The sequence below is a fragment of the Mustela erminea genome, chromosome 12 (genome assembly GCF_009829155.1).
Source record: "Mustela erminea isolate mMusErm1 chromosome 12, mMusErm1.Pri, whole genome shotgun sequence".
Classification (NCBI taxonomy): domain Eukaryota; kingdom Metazoa; phylum Chordata; class Mammalia; order Carnivora; family Mustelidae; genus Mustela; species Mustela erminea.
This window is the reverse complement of record NC_045625.1, coordinates 49,252,832-49,277,706: the sequence shown is the minus strand read 5'-3', so window position 1 is coordinate 49,277,706 and position 24,875 is coordinate 49,252,832. Positions and strand designations below refer to the sequence as shown.

The following is a 24,875-nucleotide window of genomic DNA, read 5'->3' as shown; positions in this document are numbered from 1 at the left end:
GCCAGGGTTTGCCTGGACTGCCCGGTGGAGAGACGGCAGTCCCTGGGGAGCTCAGATGAGGCTTTAGAGACTACAGCAGCAAAGTAGTTACCAGCCAGTCTGAGAGCATCCTGCATGAGTTTGATTTCTAGCTCTGCCTTACTGGCTGGAATGTCATTGTCACTAGAGCCCACTTTGCAGGATCCCCCTGAGAATAGTAAGTAAGGCACACATGGAAGTTCCTCAAACAGTGCCTGGTGTATCATCAATGCTATACATACACCATCATCTCTTGCACTTTGGATGCCCTGGAGAGGTCATACCTGCCATACCGGGTCCTCCGAGAGTTGCTATGGCTAAAGTTTCACCCTGTGTTTAATTGAAGACCAGATTAAAGACCCAAGGCTGGAGTCCAGGGCACCAAGAGCATCCTGGAAATTGCAGAAGTGCTCTACTGAACTGTGGGTGGCAGGAGGCTGCGGTGGGGAAGGTCATTGAGCCGGCCACTCCACCCTGTAAGGTCTTCTTGCTCTAGCCCATGGCACTGGGTCCTGCTCAGCAAACCCTCACTGACTTCAGAGGGACTGAAGGCTTTTCTTTCTTGAGTGTGAGCACCAGCGTCCCACGCAGGGCACAGCCAGATCAGTGCCAAACTCCTTGAGAGTCCACCGGGGCCTGGATCCTTCAGTGGGTGGTGGGGAGTGGTGGCGCCTGTGTGTCTGAGCCGGGGAGGTGGGCGTGGGCAGGCATGGGCAGGCACCGGGCCGACCGTCAGGGCTTCTGCCACCTGCCATAGCACGGGTATCTGGACTTGCCCCGACCTCTGTCCGCGCTTCCGGACTGCCCCTCCTCCCACACGCATCCCGCCCCCAGGGTGGGCGTGGCCTGCTCGTACCCTCGCCTTCCCCTCCAGGGGGCGGAGCTGGGGGAGGGGTCCACGAGTGAGTCACGTCCAACAGGCGGAGCTGAGCACTAGGGGGCCGGCTGGGGAGGCGCCACATCCGGCGGCTGACTCGTTGTGTATAAAACCGAGGCCGCAGTAGTCGGCTTCCAGCAGCAGCCCTGGGCTCTTTTCGGCTAGGGGAGCAGCTGCTCCAATGCCCCACAGCGGCCATGAGCATCCCGCACTGGTGGGACCAGCTGCGGGCCGGCAGCTCGGAGGTGGATTGGTGCGAGGACAACTACACCATCGTGCCTGCCATCGCCGAGTTCTACAACACGGTGCGGGAGCGGGAGCGGGAGCGGGGATGGCAGGCGGACTGGAGGGAGGGGACCATTTCTAATCGTGGTTGCGCCGGGAACCTGGACGTGGGTCCCTGCGTGTATTTGGGGTATGCTCTCTCCAGGGCCAGGGTCGATCCGTGCGCCCCCTTCTCTGCGCTCATTCCAGCTCTCCATCTGTCTGTCCTCTTCTGTCCCTATCCCGACATCTGGGCTTATTCACCCCTTGTCATTTCTGATGGCTCTATTGTCTTGTTTGACCGGCACCTGTCCCGAAGCCAGTGGTCCGCGCCAGCCCCTCACCTAGTGGGTGACTCAGGGACTGGCGAACCCGCCGGGACAATTCCCTTCCTCCCCTAGGATCTCTGTGGCGTGACGCACTTGGGTCGCATTGTGCGGTTTCTCCCTGAATACCTGCTCTACGAGTGGGTGCGGGGGGGGAGGGGAGTTCCCGGGCAGGTTTCAGGGGCAGGGCCCACTGCCACCGCGCTGATTGGCCCCGCCCCGCTATCACACCAATAATAGGTCGAATTACTTTGGGCCAGAATCACGGTGTTACTAGTTCCCATGCCTTTAGTTTCCAGGCTCAGTCCAGCTCCCAAGTCAACTCCCCCAGGCCTATGCCCTCTCTAGCGATTAAGCCTGGGGAGTGAGAGGGAAGTTTGGGAGTGACTGTGTGCGTGTTTTGTGGGGCTTGCCTTGGTCCCACTACGGGCAGGCTGAAACTTCCCCACCGCAGTAGTAGTGGGTGTTGCTGTTAGTATTTATGGGAGGGAAAGCTTGATGCTGGAAGGAAATGCCTCTTCTTTTCGCTGTGCGGTGGCTCTGGATTCTCAGACCAAATGGAAGACTCTGCATGGTCATTTCTGCGGCTGCCCAAACACACACAAAAAACCAGGAGCTCCTGGTTTACAAGTCCCTGTGAATTTGAGGTTGTTCGTTAGGGTTTTCTCCTTGGATTTGCTGGAGAGAATGTACTTGGCATGAGTCAGTCTGGAGGGATCTCTGATGAGCTGGTCACAGCCCTTTCATTCATTGATGATGAAGCTGAACTCGAGAGAAGGGAGCAGTCATCCTCACGTTTCTGGCGCAGTCCAAAAGCCTGCACTCTCCCTCCTTCCTCTCTCACAAATACTCCTGCTTCTTAATTATGACCAGGTTAGTTCTTCAAGAAAACCTGCCCTTTCCTGTCCATCGATCCTGTGAAAGACTAGTGGAGGTGGCTACAGGTCACCTGTTGAACCCCTTCCTTCAGAGAGTACCCTCAGGGGCACACAGTACCGGAGCTGACTGGGTACTTTGAGTACCCGGTGCTCTTCAGTGTCTGTGGGTGATTAGCCTGGCTGGTCCTCCTGACAGGCCTTGTTCTTTGCAATACTCCTAAACCACCAAATTTGCTTTAGCCCATTAGAGAGCTTTAAATCTCAGAGAAGTGTTTGGTCTCCTGACTTTGTTGAGTCTGGGTCCAAAAGAGCTTAGCAAAAACTGTTTCCTTCTCTCTGTTTCCTTGCCCTACTTATCTTCTGAAGCTTATCACAGGACAAACGTGTGCTTCTCTCTCTCTTGTACTGAGGAAGACAGTGAGCTATTACTTGGTGATAAATAGCTTATTAAATCCTCATTGGAAGGCAGCAGGTCTAATTATCCATTTTAGAATAATCATTACTAATTTTGAGGAAAAGTTTTGGGAACCAAAGATAAAAATCAGGGGATGACTGGGAGAAGGATCTAGAACCTTCTTAATGGGTCTTGGGGGTAGCACATCACTACTACAACTTCCGTCACTACTGGCTACCATTAATTGTTTGCTGGGTGTTCAAGCTCTGCTGTGTAGTGCACAATCACCGCGTGTGGTGGGCACTTGTCATTAGATCCACTTGAAAGGAAGAAACCAGGGTCTAGAGAGATGACACAATTTGCCAAGGTTAAGAAAATGGCAGAATTAAGAGTTAGACCTTAGCCCATTTGACTCTACAAAGATACTTATCCCGAGGATGCAAATGTCACGTAGTTCCTTTTGACCTTTTTATTTTGCACAGCATAGCTGTTTATAATTCAGTCATTTTTTAACTGAAAACTCCTGCATTGGGACCATTTGATCTACAGGATAGAACTCATGATGTTGGGTGTGAAAAAGTTTGTGTAGTTATTTGTTACAGTTGTTTAAAATGTTCACCTTAAAAATAAAATTTACTTGACCAGCAAACATGGGTTTATTTTGGAGTAAGAGAAAATTGCCATTCAGGACAAGTAAAGCTATAGCAAAAGCATAGGCGAGACCAAGAAACAAAGGAGCAGAATGTTATCTTATGGAGAAGGAGGAAGTTGGGAGGGGTTGTTTTGAACTGGAGAAACCCAAGAGTTCAGGGTGATTGTTTCTCATGGGCTGAGGGGTAGGGGTAGTGGATTTCTTGTGGGAGATACAATGTATATCTTTGCCTGTTGGGACCTGGAATAAATTCCTTGGGGACTCTTCTGTTAGGGTCTGTCATTCACATTGAGTGGTGTGGGCTTCCCCTTCCAGCCTCCCCAGGGAGCATTTCCAGGCAACTTCAGTGAGGTTTGCACTTACTAATTTTCACAAATAGTAGTAGCACGATCAGGGTAAAAAAAAAAAAATCAGTATGCAAGTTATAAAGTGAAAAATCTGCTTTTTTGTATTATCTTTTCAGACCCTTTCTCAGGCATTGTACAAAACACGCGCATTTGTGTGAGTATATAAAATACATATGTTAAATGTGTACACCCAATGTCTAAGTTTTTATTCAGCCCGGTTGAGATCATACTACACAGACTCCTTTCGATGTCTTCACTTAATAGATCTTAGAGATGGTCCTAGATTGGCTCAAACTTACCTTCCTCTTTATAGTGTCTAATCAGTGTTCCATTGAAGGGACTGACCATGATTTATTTAACTCAATCTCTTATTTTTTTTTTTTTTAAAGATTTTATTTATTTATTTGACAGAGAGAGAGAGATCACAAGTAGGCAGAGAGTCAGACAGAGAGAGAGAGAGAGAGAGAGAGAGAGAAGCAGGCTCCCTGCTGAGCAAAGAGCCCGATGCGGGGCTCGATCCCAGGACACTGAGATCATGACCTGAGCCGAAGGCAGCGGCTTAATCCACTGAGCCACCCAGGCGCCCCTTAACTCAATCTCTTATTGATGGACATGTAGGGCGGTTTCTGTTTTACGCTTTCGATTTGGTTTTGGAGCAGTGATGCAATAAATATCCTTATATCTGCTTCTGGGTGGACTTATACAACTATGAATCCTCTGGAGGGAATTCTGGAGGGAATTGCTAGATCAAGGAGAGAGTTTACTCAGAGACTGATAATCGTTGTTAAATGGCCCACCAGAGAGAGTACCCTGTTTATAGTATACTCACACTGACAGGGTTTGGGTGGACAAAGCCTTTTGCTTTGGGGCCCTGCAAATCTCTGTTGCCTCAAGACTTGTCATCGTCCTTTGCTTCAGCCAAGCCCACATTTCCCTTCCAAGAATGTGTCATGTTCTTCCATAGCCATTTGCTTCTGCACATTTTGTACTGTTTCTTCCATCTACAAGTTTTATGGATGTGGGTTCCTTTTTATGTTTTAAGTTTCCAGGCTCTAGTCATACCAAATAGAAGGACTCTAGAATGCACTGCTTTAGAGAAAAGTAGGGTCTGCTTTTTAACCACTGGGCTTTGCTTTTGGGGACTATCTTGCTGGGCAGTGACTCAGGGGCTCAGGAGGAAATCCACTGGTGCTGAAAAAAGTCTCCAAGCAAATTATCTGCATAAAACCAGTCCATCATCTGTTGCCTTTCCCAATGAGCTCTGCTACCCATCAAGATAAGGAAGGTAGTTTTCCTGATATGCTAAGGCCCATGTCCCCATAGGGCAGAATGACCTATATATTCTGTCTCTGTTCATGGCTAGATCTGTCTGTTTATGGGGCAGCTCCTGCGTGTGTGTCACAGAGATCACACCTGCAAACAATCTTTTGGGTGGTGATAGCCAAACCCAGAGAGGTACACAGGTTGGCAAAGGTATTATTGGTATTCCGCATGAGGTTCGGGGGCTGTGCAGGAATTTTGCAAGAAGTCTTCTGAGTGGGGTGGCCAACGTGTGGTCGTTTGTCCAGGCCTTGCCTGTGTCCCGGGGAGCCCTCCTCAGTCCCAGGCAGGCCAGGACAGCTGGTCATCCCAGAGGCACGAGGGCAGCGATGGAGTGGAGGATTAGACATCCGCATGCAGTGAAGAGGCCCAGACCTTCTACTTAGCCGGGGAATACCCCTTAGCTGCTTCTGAACCTTCTGTTCAGAAAATCTCACAGCCTGTTGCTTTGTCAGCATTTACTGTGCGCCTGGGAAAGCGCACACTCCCATGCGTTGGGAGGAGATTGCTGCCTGTTCCTGAGATTATTTTGGGGCGATGTTCGGGAGGAATTCGTGGAATGAGGAACTTTAAGGAAATAATTAATACATTTTAAAATTGCGGTTTCCTTTTAATTAAAACAATCTGCTCTGCAGACATTAAGCTAATTAGTGCTCCAAAGCAACAACAGGCTTTCAAAAATACCCCTTGGCTGAACTATTCAACTTCAGTAACCCACACAAGTGTGAGGGGAAGTTTCATTTCTCAGACGAAACGGAGCTGCTGAATGTGTGTTTTAACCGGGACTTGTTTGCTTTTCTGTATTTCTTTCGGAGTTCCTTCCTCTTTTTGTCTCGGGGAGAGAGTGTCCCTCTGATTTGGTCTTTTCCTTTTCATAGACGGAGGGCTTTAAAAGGCATGGTGGAGATGGACCATCATTGGTAGGAGGGCTATGAAGAGGCAATAAGGTGATTTCTGTGTCATTGGGGAGATGTTCAAATGGTGCTTCAAAGTTGAACTCCTTAATACGTGCATTTAAAAAAAATGTTTGAGGTCCCATGACTTTCCTGCAGGTGTAATGAATGACTTCATACCTTTGTGAAAAGTGTGTAAATACATTTAAACGTGTTTAACACAGAAGCCAGCATTGCACCGTATGTTACCCAGAATTTAAATACAAACTCGAAAAGGCAAAAACAAGTGAAGAACACAAGTTGACAAAGCCAGCTTGGGGGGACAGCTTAGCAGATGGCTGTACTTGGCTGGAGCAAGGGAGATTGCAAGGGTTTGAGGCAATGAAGACGAGGTAAAAAGCAAAATGTGTCCTGCTGCCACCCCCACCACTGACATTGTAGGAGAGGCTGGTCCCTGGGGCTCCTTCCCCTGGGGAAGGACTAGATAACCACCCCCACATGTGGCACTTACAGCAAGTGAGGTCAGTCTGTCTGAACTAAGAGGAGAAGTTTGGCGTAGCCTGTTGTTGGCCTGTTGTTGAAGGAGAGAAGTAGTAGAGCGATGATGTTCTAATACCCTTACGTATGTATTCACATAAATGCAAGGAAAGGGACTGGAAGGCTGTGAATCTGAGGGCAACGGGTATCCCCCTTGAGCAGGATGGCAAGGAGACTTGAAACAAAATTACAGAACGGAACAGGAGAACACGTTTCTATCTAAAAGGAGAAAGATCAGGTTTTGAGTTACCTCTGGTATAATAATTCCGTTTTCTCCTTCTCCCCCTTTCATTCCTTCTCTGCTCCTGGCAAGGAGAGCCACATTTAAATTGTATCACAGGTGCACAAGGCAGGGATAAGTCAGAATTTTTAGAGAGCCAGCGAAGAGTTCAGCCAAGGAGGTCAGAGTGTAGCTGGAGGGAAGGGGGGCTGGGAGTTGGAGGGGAAAATCAGCTCTGGGCCTGGGAAACAGCTTAGGGCCCGCCCCTGCTCTGTGGGTGATGGGCCAGCCTGCGGAGCCCTTCTGGGCGCTGGATGGTCTTGAAGCACTCTCATTTTTACTCCCGAAGAACTCTCGTTCTTTAAAGGATTCCTTGGAAAGTTAAAGGCTGGGATAGTCAAACAACAGCTTACTGCTGACAATGTATGTGGACCCTAGGCCCAGTTCCTCCTTACCTGCTGCTTAGTGACTGAGAGCGGCCCTGTTTCTAAGCTTGGAGACTGCACCCTGGCTGGGACATCTGACACCATTTATCCAAACCCTCACCCTGGGCTGCAAGTAGCTTATGGGCCTTTCCGGTGAGAAGGAGGAAAAGATTGCCATCAGAGCAGATGAACTAGAAGGAAAGTACCCTTTTCTGCACAACAGGGCAGCCCCACTGGGGATTTCAGGCTTCAGTCTTAACCCCCGGCGGCAACCCTGCACCCATCCTGCCCCTGACCATATTCCGTCCATTCCCTGACCATATTAGAAACCAGGATCTGGTTCTCCACTTGCCACTGACTGAATTCCCTCCTCTCTTCCCTGCCTTTCTAAAAGTGGTGTCCCTTATAACCTTTCCTGCTCCCAGATGTTGAAAGAGGCCTGCCTGCCTAGGTCACTGACCGTCCCAGTCTTTACCTGTCTGCCTCAGGGGTCTGGTGTTGCTGAGGTGTTTGGTCTAGTTGTGCACATGCACACTTTCCTACGTCTGGTAAAGCTTTTCTACCCAGGCTCCTTTAGTTCAACTCAGAGACCCACCCTCACGGTTCTCGTGGGGCTGCCTCTGTGTTGTTCAGCAGCGGGGACTGGACTGGTCTTTGGAAAGAGCCCAGGCCCTTGATTTTCTGGACTTCATCTGCCCCAGCCTCCTACCTGTGAAAGTTTTTTTCTAGTCTTTTCTTGTGGAATCCTCCTACCCTTCCCCAGCGGTGTTGCTCCGTTCGACTTAGCTGTGGTTTTCCCACTCTGCACGCTTCCTCTGCCTGCTGTCATTTAGGAGTCACAGTTAGAAAGGAAACTTCAAAAGCTGAATGTCCCCACCACTTTGTACCTTGGAGGATGGCCTTCATTAAGAACAAAAACAACCAGAAAATAACACGCGTTGGCAGAGTGGTAGAGCTACGAGAACCCTTGTATGGGGCTGGTGGAAAGGTAACATGGTCCAGCCACGGTGGGAAACAGCTTGGCGGTTCCTCAGTAAGTTAAACATGGAGTTACCATGGGATCCAGCAATGCCAACTTGGGCATATACCCAGAAGAAAACAAGTACGTGAATGTTCATAGCAGCCCCATTTGCAACAATCTATTAATGAGGGAACAGATAAACAATGTGGTCTTCAGATGAAGGAATATTATTTGGCCACGAAAAAGCAGGAAGTACTGAACGCACCATAATGTGGATGAACCGTAGACACGTTGTGCTAAGTCAAAGAAGCCAGACACAAAGGTCATAGACTATGTGACTCCACTTTCATGAAATACCCAGAATAGGTACACTCACAGACACAAAGAAGCCAGACACAAAGGTCATAGACTGTGTGACTCCACTTTCATGAACTACCCAGAATAGGTACACTCACAGACACAAAGAAGCCAGACACAAAGGTCATAGACTGTGTGACTCCACTTTCATGAAATACCCAGAATAGGTACACTCACAGACACAAAGAAGCCAGACACAAAGGTCATAGACTGTGTGACTCCACTTTCATGAAATACCCAGAATAGGTACACTCACAGACACAAAAAAGCCAGACACAAAGGTCATAGACTGTGTGACTCCACTTTCATGAAATACCCAGAATAGGTACACTCATAGACACAGAAAGCAGATCAACAGTTGCCAGGGGCTGGGCTGGGGGGTAGGGAGGGAGCAGAAAGTACCTGCTTAATGGGTGTAGGATTTCTCTTTGGGGTGATGAAAGATTTTAGAGCTAGACGGAGGTGATGGTTGCGTATTCCAAGGGCATATAATGACATAGAATTGTACACTTTAAAATGGTTAATTTTATGTGATGTGAATTTTGCCTCGATTTAAAAAAAATTGGGGGAAAAAAAAACAGGAGCTGGCTGTGACCTCCTAAAAACAAAAAGACAAAAGAATACATTAAAAAAACCCTAGAGCTGAGGTTCCAGAGTTACGCTGACCTGTACGGTCATCCCTGGGCACCTGTGGATGTTGAGCACATGGAGTTTGGCTGGTCCCCATAGAGATGGGCTGTAAGTATGAAGTTCACCCTGGACTTCAAAGCTTTATGTGAAAATAAATGGAATGGAATGGAAAATACCCCATTAATGATATTTAAATAGTGATTAAGTGTTGAAATGACAATTTGAGTATATTAGAGAAGATATGTATATTTTTTGAAAAGCCAAATGCCACCCCCCCAAGATAATAGGCTTAAATCCGCACTAAAATCTGAAAGTTTGATCTTTACCTAAAAGTAGGTTTGATTATGGGAAGAAACTGACAAAGGCAGGCACAGGAAACTAGGAAGCATCCTGCCTTGTGTGGGTGTGGGAGGGAAAAAGCTGGCCTTGCTAGCAGAAATTTTGGGGAGCTGGAATGACTAGTCCTTGCTTCCATATTAAACTTTATTTGTTACTATTAGTTAGGGTAGGCCTTACTTTTAAAAACGTACGTTCAAGTAGAGCAAAAGGCTTTATAGGTAGTCTTGTGCAGAAAAAGAAGATTCTTGGAATCTGGACAGGGGGCTGGGCAGCCTTCGTAGCTCGATCATGGGAGTGGCTGTAAAAATGCTGCAAAGAGACAGAAAGAAGCCCCCAAATGGCCATTAAAGAAGGCTTAAATTTCCCCGTATCTGCAGTTAAAAAATAAAAAATACATACATACATACATACATAAAAGATGTAACAGCTTGAACAAGATGTGTGGCCACATCCATCTCAGTTTGGAAGAAGGGTCATATCTGGAACACGCTGTTTTGTTTCTTTGCCCTTTTACTTAATATTCATCTTTTCATTTTACATCCCCCCTCCCTCCCCCAGATCAGCAACGTCTTATTTTTCGTTTTACCGCCCATCTGCATGTGCTTATTTCGCCAGTACGCAACATGCTTCAACAGTGGCATCTACCTAATATGGACGCTCTTAGTTGTAGTGGGTAAGTGGATTCGTGTCGGAGCAGGGGCCGAAAGGGAGGAAATGGAATTCTGCACACTTCCTGTCCTAGTTGAACATTATGTTTTTGTAAACCAGAGTCACCCTGACGTATTTGTGAACTTTTATTTTGCTTTGACGCCCGAAGGAGGATGCTTTTGAACACGGGCTGCATACCGGTGTGACTCTAATGATCACTTCATGGCTTACGTCTGTAACCCTGTTGGTGCTGTGCCAGCGCCATTTTCTGAGGACTTCGGAAGAAAATCTCACACACAAAAAGATTGAACTCTGATGAGACTTTAGTCTAATGGATCAAAACAAAGAAAATTCTCTGTGTTTGATCTTTCATTGTTCTGGGAAATGCTTGTATAATTTCCATTTCCTTCCACAGGCGGATTGGGAATTCTTAACAGTGAGAGAATGTTGACTTTTATTGACTGCCTCTTCCCTGAAGCCTCCGCGGAGGAGGACGGAGTGTTTAACTGTGGCATTATTTGAGTTCTGATGTGCTGACCTTGGGGTCCTGCTTGAAATCCTCTTTCTAGGCTTCAAGTCTGCATGCCTAGGGAGTGTGTGTTTCTTCCTTCAGCTGCTTCTTTCAGTGAGAGTGTGATCTGGTGATTGTGACAGTGGTTGGTTGAATGGCTGGCCTGTGTTGAATTTGTGAGTCTATTCTTCTATGGTAACCTTTTTTTACTGGTTGTCATTGATTCTAGGAATTGGATCCGTCTACTTCCACGCAACCCTAAGTTTCTTGGGCCAGATGCTCGATGAACTTGCAATCCTTTGGGTTCTGATGTGTGCTCTGGCCATGTGGTTCCCCAGAAGGTATCTACCAAAGGTCTTTCGGAACGACAGGTAAGCTTGTGCTACAGTTTTGTATTTACTGCTGAGTGCAGTACCCAGTGTCAGGAAAACAGCAGGCAACGGAGCCTCACCTGTGATGAGCTTATCAGATATTTGTTTAATGTCCAGTCTTTATTCCGTCAGACCGTAAACTGACGAAAGAGGGAATTTTAATATGTTTGGTGAAGAATTGATGGGATATTAGGGATAAAAAGTCAGATGTCTCCCTCATAAGATATGAACAAAAGTGCAAAGATTTTCAATGGGGAAGAAATTACTGAATGGTAGTTCAAAGACCTTTGATTTTCTGCTAGAACATTTCCTTGAGTCCAGTCCAGTTCTTTGACTTGATAAGTTTATAGAAGAATTCCATTAAGGAATTGGTCCTTGTAGCTGTAGATCCCGTGATTGTCAAATGGTATTGGTTTTACTTCTGCTAAGATCTAAACACACACACACACACACACACACACACCCCTCCAACCTGGAAATCCAGAATTTCAGGAAGGGATGCATTTCAGTGTCTGTTGTGAGGCTTAAATGGTTATTTATCCAGTAAATATTTTTTTAAACACTTAATATGCATTTTTTTCTAGGCACTGGAATATAGCAGTAAATAAAACAGTGGAGTCTCTACCTTTGGTGAGCTCATACTGAAGTTGGGAAGCCTACAAATCAATGAACAAAGAAACAATGCAATGTTAGGATAAGTGCTACGGTTAAAAAATGAAGCTGGACAGGGGGTAGAGGTGACATGGGGTGCGCATTTGGAGTTTGGTCAGGGAAGGCCTTTCTGAGGAGCTGTATGAGATTTGTCAATATCTGAGGGAACCAGAGAAAGTCAACCTCATAAAGATGAGAAATGCTTCTAGAACATATGACCCACATATATTTCTTTGTAGGACACTATGTTTTATATGGACCCATATGTATATGGATAAATAGTTTAAACATGGCTTCAGTTAAGCAAGCTGTGTATACCCGGGGAAGAGCTATACTAGGAGAAAAAAAGAACTCCCTACAGTTTTCCTGGTGCTGTGAAGAGGAAGAGGAATTTTGGAGCTATTAAAGCCAAAGGCTGTTCTCTATGGATGGAGGTCGGGAAGTGTCCATAAAACATTGCTGGCTGCAAAAAGCACATGGTAGAACTGTGTGGGGGATATATAATTTTAGAACAAATTAGCTATTTCTTTTTGAGTTTATGACTGTGTGTGTGCACAGAAATGCCGTGTAGGGCACCTGGGTGGTTCAGTCGGTTAAGTGTCTGCCTTCAGCTCAGGTCATGATCCCAGGGTCCTGAGATCAGATCCTGTCTTGGGCTCCCTGCTTGGTAGGAAGCCTGCTTCTCCCTCTCCTATTCCCCCAGCTTGTGTTCCCTCTCTTGCTGTGTCTCTCTCTGGCAAATAAATAATAAATAAAAATTTCAAAAAAAAAAAAGAAAGAAAGAAAGAAAAGAAATGCCCAGAGGAGGAGAATAAACAACCACTATCATTGGCTATTCTTAGGAATGGGGGAGGGCGTGGGGGAGAGATCTTCCACTTTTGCCTTTAATCTACTGTTGTGCAATTTTTTTTTTTTTGAAACAAAAAGCACATGTTACTTTTTAATACTAAAAATGTGCTTTTCAACGAGGTAGGGAGAAAACATACTTCAGGTGAAGTAGCTGTACAGTGTTCATTGTACAGAGCAGGATTTGAATTACATAGTATTTTCTTTGAGTATCATGGAACAGATAAAGGATCCTCAAGATTACTTATCCAAAAAACTAGAGTGAGCAAGCCAGCTGTTGACAAGAGGGGACAAGAAGGGCGTTCCCAGTCTCAGGAGAAACATGGTCTCCCTTGGCTGTGGCCTTCTCCTCAGTGGAGGAAGGAGGCTCAGTGTGTGGCAGGTTGGCTTGGGCCGTCTACAGTTCCTTGTCTTGTTGTGCTTGCTTGACTGGCTACAGGAGAATGAGTGGGGTGCTTAGGAAGCCTGGTGAGGTGGAGAAGGGGGGCAGGGTGAGGGCGGAGGCAGGCAGTGCCAACTAGTGTCCTGAGGGGACTTCACAGCTGGGGGATCTTAGGCTCTGGTGGAGGAACATCATTTACCTTGGCTTTTCCTGTCATGCCGGAAGGTGGCCACCAGTCTCCTCCATACCTGCTCTTAGCCTGGTGGGTGATAGGCAGAGAGCTGAGGATCCTCTTTGCTCTTAGATCTGATCTTTCAAGTCCTGGGAGCTGAGTGGGAAGCCACAGACCAGAGAATGGTTTTGTTCGTGGCTCTCTGGGCATGCCACTTGAAATTCCACGTGACTGTTTTTAGTGTGTTCGTAGTAGAGAACTTTTTTCTTTTTCATTTTTCTTCTTCTTCTTCCTTTTTTTAAGTAGACTCCACACCCAGCAGGGAGCACAACACAGGGCTTGAACTCAGGACCCTGATTTTTCAGACCTGAGCTGAGATCAAGAGTAGGATGCTTAACCACCAACTGAGCCACACAGGTAGCCCCTGTCTTTTTCATTTCTTAAAGTGAGGAGTGAGGGAATGTTATGAGCCAGAGAAAAGAAAACGGGATAATGGATGTAATTTCAAAGCTTACCAACTTTAATAATGAAACCAAACCATGGGACAGAGAGGTGAAGAGGTGACTGCTTGGGACTCTTCTATTGCTGGCACCATTTCTCTGGTAAGACGTGACCCCACTGTCTTCAGCTTGGGAAGAGTCCTTTGGAGCCCTGAGCACCACAGAGGTTGATGTCCCTGGCTTTGGTGACTCCCTGGATTTGAATCCTAGCTTCTCTGCTTACAAACGATGTGACTCGTCTGACTCTTTCGCTTTCTGTTTCCTCATTTGTCAAATTAAATAATCCTCTCATGAGAGGCTCTTGCTGGGTACCCTGGAGCACTAGAAACATGGTGGATGCTCAGAGTTCGCTTCCAGTACTGCCAGTAGCACATGGAGATTTCTGCCTGGGATTTTTTTTTTTCTTAAAGATTTTATTTATTTATTTGACAGACAGATCACAAGTAGGCAGACAGGCAGGCAGAGAGAGAGAGAGAGGAGGAAGCAGGCTCCCCGCTGAGCAGAGAGCCCGATGCGGGGCTCGATCCCAGAACCCTGAGATCATGACCTGAGCCGAAGGCAGAGGCTTAACCCACTGAGCCACCCAGGTGCCCCCTGCCTGGCGTTTCTGACATGCGCACACACGTTGAAGGAAAAAATGGGAACTGTAGATGCAGATGAAGAAAAGGCGTGTGTTACAGGAAAGCAGCACACGATACATAAAGATTTCAACTCTTTTGGTCCACCTTCAACTTGCCAGTGACAGGGGGAGCAAGACGACCAAACCCCTTTTTGTGGGCCTCACTGCCAGGTCAGGGGGACCAGTGCAGCTCTGAGTCCCAAGTGGCAGCCACACCAAAGACTTCATTGTCAAAACCAGGATTTCTGTAGACCAGGGATCATGTGGCTTAGCTGTCCAAGTTTACCAGTTAATGTCTCTTTTTGTGACCTACACTTTCCTGGAATTTTTTTTTTTTTTTAAGATTTTATTTATTTATTTATTTTTAAGATTTTATTTATTTATTTGACAGACAGAGATCACAAGTAGGCAGAGAAGCAGGCAGAGAGAGAGAGAGGAAGGGAAGCCGACTCCCTGCTGATTAGAGAGCCCGATGTGGGGCTCAATTCCAGGACCCTGGGAAGGTGAGAGGGAGAAGCAGACTCCCTGCTGAGCTGGGAGCCCAATGTGGGAGGGCAGAGGCTTTAACCCACTGAGCCATCCAGGCGCCCCTGCTGGAATATTTCTAAAAACACATTAAAAGTAGTTCCCATGTGAGATTCCTGGAGAAGGGGCAGCAGAGTGTGATGGCTGAGTGTATCCGACAGACATGGCTTTGGGTAATAGTTTTTTTTTTTTTTTAATTTAAAAATTTTTTTAAAGGATTTTATTTATTTGTTTGACAGAGATCACAAGCAGGCAGAGAGGTGGGGGGTGGGGGTGGCGGAGAAGCAGGCTCCCCACTGAGCAGAGAGTCCGATTCGGGGCTTGATCCCAGGACCCTGAGATAATGACCTGAGCTGAAGGCAGAAGCTCAACCCACTGAGCCACCCAGGCGCTCCCCCCCACCTTTTTTTTAAAGCTGGTACCTCATTGTGCTTATCTGTAAACTGCAGATATTAAGAGTACCTTATTGAGCTGGAAATCTAGGGGGAGATCCTAGAAGATGTCTAGTATCTTGTCCAGAGTAAGGACTCAGTAAGTTATTAGGAATGGCTAAAATGGATAAGTGTTTTTGAAAAATGTCTAGAATAGCAGGGCAATTATTAAAGTTTACCATATAAATAGGAATAATTGGCCAGTTAAAAAAAAATTCTTCTATCTTGCCTAGAATGTCCTAAGAATCGTCATACACTCAGCTGTTCATCATTATTAGTAATGTTTAGACATTTTAGTTGTGAGGAAAAAAAAACTCCATAGAACAAAGAACTATGATGGACGAATTGTTTCCATTTCTTATAGATTTATCCTGCTGTGATTTTTACGATTTTGCCCTCACTTTATAACCCCATCCAGTTTTTGAGTCCCGAATTACCAGGTTGGGGTCTGGCCATGCGGCTCTGGCTGGTTGACTGGGGACCTGGGCCTTGGACTCTCTGGGCCTTATCAGTTCCTTCCTTAGAAAAGGACATGGAGGGACCTGCCAGGACCAGATGCTGTAATTCTGTGACTATCTTGGGCAGGGGTTGTTCTACCTAGATTACATTTTAGTCCTAAAAGTTAGTTTAGGGCGCCTGGATGGCTCAGTGAGTTAAAGCCTCTGCCTTTGGCTCAGGTCATGATCCCAGGGTCCTGGGATCAAGCCCCGCATCGGGCTCTCTGCTCTGCAGGGAGCCTGCTTCCTCCCCTCTCTCTCTCTGCTTGCTTCTCTGCCTACTTGTGATTTCTCTCTCTCTGTCAAATAAATAAAATCTTAAAAAAAAAAGTTAGTTTAAAGCCATGGATTTTTTTTTTTAAGATTTTATTCATTTATTTATTTGAGAGAGAGAGAGAATGAAAAGGGGAAGGTGAGAGGGAGAAGCAGACTCCCTGCTGAGCTGGGAGCCCAATGTGGGACTCTATCTTGGGATTTTAGGATCATGACCTGAGCAGTTGCTCTACCAACTGAGCCACCCTAAAGGCACCGTAAAGCCATGGATCTTAACCAGGGACATTTCCATTCCTTGAGGGACGTCTGGGAAGTTTGTGAACAGGTTTTGGTGGTTGCCATGATGGAGGTTTTATCATCCATAAAATCCATTGCACTTTGGAAGAGTAAAAGGGGCATTGCCAGGTATTTGCTGCAGAAAAGGAGCACAGGGTCTGACAGGGTTGCAAACCTCTGCTCTAAAGGGTGGCTCATGGAAACACCAGCAGCAGCTTTGTTATGTTATGTTGTTGGTGTTGGCTGTTTTGATTTGGGGGAATCGAGGAAGCCGGGGTGATCGGGGTACCCTGACCTGGTGTTCCACTTTGAGCCCATAATAGGCTGGAAAGTGGAGAGGCGGACCAGAGACCAGGGGTTGCCAGGTGTCATCGACATGACAGCATTTTGTCAGAACCCTATGCTCCTGGGTGTGGCCAGCTCTCTTGTCCCCAGGTCCTCAGGTAACTCGGGTCAGGTGGGCTGTCTGTGGCTTGTGTGGACTTCTGCCCGTTGCAGTGTTGTCTGCTTGGCCGCCTTTGTGAAGCGCATTCCTCCTCAACCTCTGGACCGACATGGGGGGTGTCTGGCTCTGTTCTCCTTAAAGCAAGTTTGGTCAAGCTTGCTGCCTTTGAACTGTTTGGTAATACCCTCCAGAGCCTTAGGGGATTGCTACACCAGCCCCATCAGGTTTTCCCTGAGAGGAGCTATTATTCACAATAACACTATTTAAAATAGCATTTACTGTCAAACACTGGGAATGTAACAGTTAATAGTGGATTTTATTAGCACATGCCATGTACCAGGCACTACGTTAAGGGCTTTAATGCTTCTAGAAACACCATAGGGTAGCGGGTCTTCATTTTAATATGGGAAACCCAAGGTTTGGAGGGTTTCAGAACTTGCCAAGAGGTACCACAGCTATTCAGTGATGAAAGCAGCAAGCGAACCTACATCTGTTAGCTGGAAAATCTGTGCTTACATCACTGTTGCCTTCACTAACTCTTCAACCGTTGATCTAAAGAGTTAATGCAACTTACAAGCCTTTTTTTTTTTAAATTTATTTATTTGACAGAGAGATCACAAGGAGGCAGAGAGGCAGGCAGAGAGGTGGGGGGAAGCAGGCTCCTCGCGGAGCAGAGAGCCCGATGCGGGGCTCGATCCCAGGACTCTGAGATCATGACCTGAGCTAAAGGCAGAGGCTTTAACCCACTTAGCCACCCAGGCTCCCCTACAAGTGGTTTTTGTTTTGTTTTTATTTTATTATTATTATTATTATTTTTTTTTCCATTTATCCAATCTAAAAAGGCTGAAAAGCTCAGTGCAGATCATAGAACCTCAAAAACCCAGTGAAAGAGTTATGGTGGGTCTCCAAGGGTCATTTGCAATGATGGGGGGTGGGGGTTGGAGGAGAGCTGTGGGCTGTCATCCTCCGGCTGGAGCAGACAGCCTTTCCTCCAGTAACTTAGGATGCCAGCCAAGGCCAGGAGGAAAACATGATTCTCTTGAGGATTTGCTGCCTGGACACTTTCCTGCATTCGTATTTTCTCTCTGGTTGAAGTTCAGGGCTACAATTCTTGTTCATTCCGGTCAGAAAGTTGGCAGCTTGATCAATGATTTCCTGCACCTTGATGATAAATGGTTTTCCTCTTTAAGAGATAAATTTGTATTTTGGAGGTTTCATTGTACTTTGATTTCTTTATAATGGAATTTCATTCAAATGAGTTTCTCAACTGTGACCTGTTCCAGGGCTTGCGGCCAAAGTAAATTGCCAAAGTAAATTGTGCTAATGAGGAATAAAAGAAACTTCAGGAAAATCATGTGCTCCTAAATTTCAGTCATGGATGAGACCTTGGGGGTCATCTAGTCCAGCCTTTTCATTTTATAGATAAGGAAATGGAGTCCCAGGGAGAGAAGAAGGAGCATGTCCAGGATCACGTCGCCACTTCTGGCTCATTCTACTGAAAGTACATCCACTGAAGGGTGTGGGGATGGTATTTTCTTGCTTCCTTTTTTTTTTTTTTTTTTTAAAAAGATTTTATTTATTTGAGAGAGGAGGAGAGAGCATGTACATGCGTACATGTCCAAGAGTGAGGGGAAGGACAGAGGAGGAGGGAGAAGAACCAGTAGACCCCCTACTGAGCATGGCGGGGGGGGGGGGGGGGGGGGCCTGGGGGCTCAGGGGCTCATTCTCCCAACCCAGAGATCATGACCTGAGCAGGAATCAAGAGTTGCTTGCTTAATGCACTTAGCCACCCAGGTGTGCAGATTCTTTCTTTTAAGCTAGGGAACGTTGTGGTTTGTAAATGGTCCCTGTTTTCCTTATAAAGCTCCTCCAGGTTCACCTTGTGGAACGGAAACTGGCAGGCTGGGTCCTGTGAGCCAGAAGGGTCCACTGCCTGCTTTTGCAAATCAAGTTTTATTGGCGCACAGCCACGCCCATTCCCTTCCCACCCGTCCCGCAGGGGCAGACTTGGGGAGCTGCGGAGGTCCTAGGACCTGCAAAACCTAAACCGTTCCTGCTCTCACCCTTTACAGAAAGACCTTGCTAGAACCTGCTGTACAACTTCTGAAAAACATATAGAAAATCAAGGAACACTAAGAAAACAGTTAACCATGTCTGACCCTCGGGGACTTAGATGGATTCTCATTTTACCATTGTCCTGGCGAAATGGCTGTCAAATTTGTGGTTATTTTCTAAGGGTGAACTGCTAGAAGTGCAATTCCTGAGCCCGTGAGCGGGAGTGGGTTTGAGACTCGTGGCACTCGGTGCACAACTCACTTCTCAGCTCGCTCTCCTGCCCGCGGGTCCTGCACTCTGCCAGCGTTCACCAGACCCACCAGAGCTCCGTGGCTAACTGTTTGGTTTACTTTCATTGATTCAGGGGTAGGTTCAAGGCAGTGGTCTGCGTCCTTTCTGCGGTGACGACATGCCTGGCGTTCGTCAAACCGGCCATCAACAACATCTCTCTGATGACCCTCGGGGTTCCTTGTACCGTGCTGCTCGTTGCCGAGCTGAGGAGGTGGGTACCTTTGTTCTTCCCCGCTAACCCCTGACTGTCCCTGGGTTGGGAACACAACAGCTTCTTTGTTTTTTGGGATTTTTTTTTTTTGTTTTAGATTTATTTATTTGCGAGAGAGAGAGAGCGCACACAAACGGGCAAGGAAAGGGGGGGGGGGAGGGAGAATCCCAAGCAGACTCCCTGCTGAGCTCAGAGCCTGACGCAGGGCTCGATCTCATGACCCAGAGATCATGACCTGAGCTGAAACTGAGAGTCAGCTGCTTAACCGACTGCACCACCCAGGCGCCTGGCTTCTGTTTTTTGTTTGCTTTTGGGTTTTGTTTTTTTACTGCCCTCAAGTGTGGAAGAGGCTTTTAACTCTTCACGTAGAGTTAGTTCCTGGCTGTCGGGTTGGGAGCACATTGGATGGTTTAGCTCAAAATGTTAATGATTGCACCTCCAGAAAGAGGCAAGCAGCTGGTTCGTAGGTGCAGTGCACTAGCTCGCCGAGCAGGAACATCTCAAGGACATGGCGGGTGCCTAGGCCAGCCTGCAAGACTTAATTCTGTACAAAGAATAGATTTGTTCAGAGGAGAAGACCAGGGAGAAAAGTCCTAATGAGGCTGTTGCATTCACACACAGAAGGAAAAAGAAATGTCTATATATAAGGCAACAAGGACTCCAGGCAGAAAACCGTGGACGGCGCTAGTCTCTCTGACACTTAGTGTCTTAGTTAAAGCCTGTCCGGTAAAGCCTTTGCTATTTGCGTAAGGATTTTCCTTTGGGAAGTTGTATGCTCAAGTTTAGGTTGATACCAGAAACAATTTAGCCTTGTGTGTATATGACTTCTCCTCTAACCCCAAAATGCATCAAATCTCCGCCCTTACGGTGGTACTCAGAAAATGCTGGTTGTTCTTTGTGCCCATCTTGAGAAGTGCATTTTAATTCATGACTTTCTCCTTTTATCTGTCTTCCTTTGTGTGAGAGTTGCTCTGTGTGATGTGGCAACAGCTTTCTCTTAGTCTCTGTTTTGAGAGGAGACATGTGGTTCTTCCCACTGCTTTGACTCCAGCGGCTGCTTTGAATGTTGGCCATACCAGGCAGAGTCAAAGGTGACTGAAGAATTTAAAATAGTGTCTGGCAGAGGAAGGGTGCTGTCCAGTCTTGTCTGTTGGCTTTCCCCAGTAGCCTTGAAGGAGTGGAAAATGGAAAGACTGGTTTCAGAACACTAACAGGATTTTGAAGCTCTTTGGAAAACACACAAATTGCCAATAAAGAAATCTGAAATGGATTTGTAATCGTCCAGGGGTGCTGGCTGATATTAGGCCCGAATTGGATAGAATGTTGAGGACTTAGTTCTCTTTTTTGAGAATTCATTGCAATCTAGTTCATTTTAACTCTTGATGCTATGTTTTGGCCTAAAATTTTGTTAATTTTACACCAGCAGCTTAACGGAAGGGAAAATATTTTTAATTCAGGGTACTTCAATAAGGACAAATTAGGGAAGACAGTGGTTAGGGGCAGATTATGGTTTGAATAAATCCTGCTTCATGAGTGTCGCTTTTAAGCAGGGAAACATTTTCCTTATTAAGATTTTACTTATTTATTTCAGAGAGAGAGAGAGAGCGCGTGTGCACGAGCAAGCGGAGGGGCAGAGGGAGAAGCAGGCTCTCCACTGAGTAGGGAGCCTGATGTAGGACTTAATCCCAGGAGCCTGCGATCATGACTTGAGCCAAAGATGCTTCAACTGAGCCACCCAGCTACCCACATTTTCTTTTAATACTCTAATCTTTGTACGTGATTACAAAGGAAATCATCTGTTCCATACTTAAAAATCTTAGCCTCCGAAAAGCTAGCCATCACTGTAGCTCATTAGGAAGTGCCCTTCCTTCCTGCCAGGTCTGTCAGCCTCTGGATCATTCTGTCCATCTCTAATTCATACTTTATTCCTGTAAATGGCCTCCTGGGTCCTCAACCCTCCTTAAACAGTCCTTCCCATTGGAGCCTCTCCTGTCTTCCCTAGCTCTCACCTGTGCCCCGTCCAGGTCTGTCTTCAACCACCACCCTATCTCTCTTGTCTGTCACAGCCCAGCGTCTTTGAAGTGCGTATTATATCTATAAGTGATTTTTACACCCAACAAGGGGCTTGAACTCAAGACCCTGAGATTGAGAGTCACATGCTCTACCCACTGAGCTAGCCAGGCGCCACAGCCCATTGTCTTTAAAAGTTGCCTTTAGGGGTGCCTGGGTGGCTCAGTCGTTAAGCGTCTGCCTTTGGCTCAGGTTATGATCCCAGCGTCCTGGGGGTCGAGCCCCACATTGGGCTCTCTGCTCCACGGGAAGCCTCCTTCCCCCTCTCTCACTCCCCCTGCTTGTGTTCCCTCTCTCGCTGTCTTTCTGTCAAATAAATAAATAAAATCTTTTAAAAAAAGTTGCCTTCGTCCCTCAGCTCTCTTTTCTTCTCCAGCCCACTGCCATCTAGCTTCTGCCTCACTTCGGCACCCACGCCCCCTGGGGGTTGTATGCCCAGTGGCGGTTCCTTAGCCCTCCTGTATCTTCTGTGCTCTTCACTCAGCTCTTTGCACAATTCACGCCTCTCCTGCTTGATGAGCTCTTCTCCATGCCTGCCGGGAAGCCACACCCACCGGGGACTCCGCTCACTCTGTAGCCACTTCTCTTCAGTCTCTGACAGGAGCTCCTTGTTTGCTACACACGTTTGCACGTGGGGGTCCTTCAAGGTGACCTCCGCTTTGGCTTTCCTATCTCTACACTTGGCCCTGGAAGATCTCATCGACAGCCGCAGCGTTCATTACCAAACATGTGCCAATGACTCCCAGGTGTGTGTCTGCCTCTGTCCTTCCTTTTACCTTCACCATGGCATGGCTAGACGCTTGCCCCACCTCTGGGTCCACCCCTCATAGCCATCTTGAATTCAAGCAGGTTCCTGATCAAACTTTTCTGGTTCTGGTTCTCCTAGTATTTCCAGCTGCAGTGAATGGGAGCACCATTTACCTGTTTGCTCATAGCAGAGGTGTATGCCCTCTTCCTTCCCTGAACGTCCCATCCGATCACTTTCGTTTTTCTATTAGTTGACATTACAATTGACATTAAGTTGAATATCCTCAGCATGGCCCCTGCATGCCTCTGATAGTCTCTTTTTTTTAGCTGATTTTGCAATTAGGATGAAGTTCAAAATCCTAACATGGCCCTCTCTGGCTGATCTGTCCTTCACGAATTTCCCCCTTTCATTCTGTCCTCTCGCTTCTCTGACCTTCCCTATCCCCAAGTCCTTGTTCATGCTGTCCCTGCCTGACTCCCCTGCTTGGCTCACTTCTGGCTCATTGTTGACTCACCTATTTGGCTCCCTTGCTCCTCACCTCACACTTCTTTCTGGCAGCCCTCCCAATTGTAATTAAAAAGTTATTTGTGCTGGGGCGCCTGGATGGCTCCGTCATTAAGCCTCTGCCCTCCACTTGGGTCATGATCCCAGGTTCTGGGATCAAGCCCTGCTGGGAGCCTGCTTCTCTCTCTTCCTCTGCTTGTGTTCTCTCTCTCGCTGTATGTCTCTCTGCCAAATAAATGGGTGAAGTCTTTTAAAAAAAATTATTTGTGCTGGTTTTTTTTTTTTTTTTGTCGTCTTTGTTATTGTTTAGTACCTGTCCCTTTTCTTGATGTTGACTCCATGGGCAGGAATGAGGCCCCTGTGTTCGCTGCTGTGTCCCAATTCCCCCTGAGTCCCAGCAAGGAAGGAGAAGTTGTTGGCTTGCTTTGGTCAAATTCCCAGACAGGGAATGCCCTTGCTGCTTTTTGCGTTTCCTTCCAGGACCTGCTCTGCTGACATTAGTGATAATCTGTAGTGCAGCAGCTAAATAGTTCCCATCCAGCCTCCCTCTGCTTGAAGGAGCTGGGGAGCTTTCTGTTTCTCATTAGCCTTGTTGCTAGAGCTTGTTTCTAGTCTTTTCTGATTTTCAGTGTCCTTTCTGAATTTTCAGACCATGTGGCAACGACATTTTATTTGGGGTTATGACTGGACATTTACTGAAATTTGTTTTGTCTTATTATCAAGTGACTCAGCTGCACTGAATATATTTTAATGTAGGTGCCTTTTTTCCACCCCCCTGGTTATAGGAGTGAGTCTGTTAAGGGCAACTTTGCAAATACAACAAAGGGTTAAGGAGAACCACAGATAACAGCCGAGATATTTTTTTTTTATTCTAGAATAGGGTTCTACTGTATATATCCCTTTTGTTCTGCTTTTTTCCTTTAATCTCATGTTGCTCTTTTGATAGGGGCCCTGAGAAGTGGGAATAAAACCCAAAGGAGCCCAGGTTTGGGCAAGACCCAAGTGCAGATAGGCCTGGTCAGCAGCGGGTAGTAGGACCTGTCCTCTAAAAAAAGAGGAGGGGACAGAACCAGGCAACCTGGGACCCTGACTCTGCAGGCTTTCCTCCCAAGTGACTCATCATCTGGCAAGAGAGGCGGACTGTCACACACACACTGCCTCTCCAGTATGCTGACCCCTGTTCTGGAGTGTTCTTAAGCCAAAATTTCTAGGTTTAATTGAATTGAGTGTACATGGGTCCTCTTGTACCACATTGTCTGTAGTTGTTGACACTTGTTTTTGTCCTCTTTCATTTTATCTTTAAAATAGCAAGGCAAGAGTCCTTTTCATTTTGCCTTTCATAGTGCCTAGCGTGCATTCAGAGAATTGGTACCCAGTCAATGTGGTTACTTTAAAAAAAAAAAAATCTGGAAAAAAATGTGCTCCTTTAGGTCACGGGAATTCAAGTAACATTTTCCTTTACTTCCTTATTTATTCATTTAGCAAGCATTTATTTCATGTGTGTTCTGGGCCAGACAGTGCATGTAGTTGGTGAAAAGCAGGTAGAGGTCCTACTCTTGTTGAGCTCCCTGTCTGACTGGATACTAGACCTTCAACAGATAATTACAGCAACGAAAACGATGTCGTCTTGTGACGAGTATTATGAAGGAAAATGGTGGGTGCCCACGAGGCCGACAACATCACAGGGGTGGGGGCCGTCCGAGAAAGTCTATTTGAGAAGGCGCCCTGGAAGCGGAGACCTGAGGAGGCAGAGAAAGCTGAGCTGAGAAAGAGAGGAGTCTGTGAGGGCGACGTGCTCAACAAAGCTAAGTAGGAATTGAGTGCCTCCAGGCCTAGGCCTCTATCATTTCAAAAAAGTTTTCAAGGGAAGACATTTAGCTGTCCGACAAGACGGTATTCCAGTTTGTGTTTTTGAGGCCTTTGAACCTACTGCCCATCCTGGTTTTGCTGGTTGTACGATGCTTCCTCAGTTGGCCAGGAAAAGTCCCAACCAACCAGTCAGGCTTTTGACATTCGTGCAACAAATCTGAACACATAGCTGTGACCCCTTCTTGGGGTCACAGAGAGCTTGACTGACCTTGGAGCGGTCCATGGAGGGACAGAGACCTGAGGGAGGGCCGAGAAGTACCCTCGGCCACCAGCTGCCTCGGGGCCTTCTCCCCTAGGAATGGAAGTCACTCCCCTTTACGAACGATTCAGGAACAAGGAAAGAAAGTGGCGATGGGAATTTCTTTGGGCTGTTAGGATTGGTATCTGAAAAACATTTTGTCCCGGTGTGCGTGAGAGCTCTTTCTATTCAGCAAATAGTGGGAGGCCTGTGTGTGTCCCGTGCTGTTCCTGGGGAAGACCACCTGTCCACAAGTAAACATCGAGGGTGCTAGAGGGGTTGGAATCCCTCCGGAGAAGTCAGA

The 24,875-nt window shown here is 46.8% G+C and overlaps 1 protein-coding gene across 2 annotated transcripts in view; it reads left to right on the top strand.

Moving 5' to 3' along the window:
* The first annotated feature begins 961 nt into the window (after window positions 1-961).
* The window catches only part of ACER2 (alkaline ceramidase 2), a 33,124-nt gene continuing 9,210 nt past the window's right edge, over window positions 962-24,875 (top strand). Inside the window, exons 1-4 of one of the 2 annotated variants that reach the window (XM_032307026.1) lie at window positions 963-1,200; window positions 9,997-10,111; window positions 10,827-10,968; window positions 19,005-19,142. In XM_032307026.1, the coding sequence (XP_032162917.1) occupies window positions 1,093-1,200; window positions 9,997-10,111; window positions 10,827-10,968; window positions 19,005-19,142 (503 nt within the window). In that variant the 5' untranslated portion in view covers window positions 963-1,092. Of the gene's footprint in view, window positions 1,201-9,996; window positions 10,112-10,826; window positions 10,969-19,004; window positions 19,143-24,875 lie in introns of both variants that reach the window. The other variant, XM_032307027.1, reaches the window with a different exon arrangement.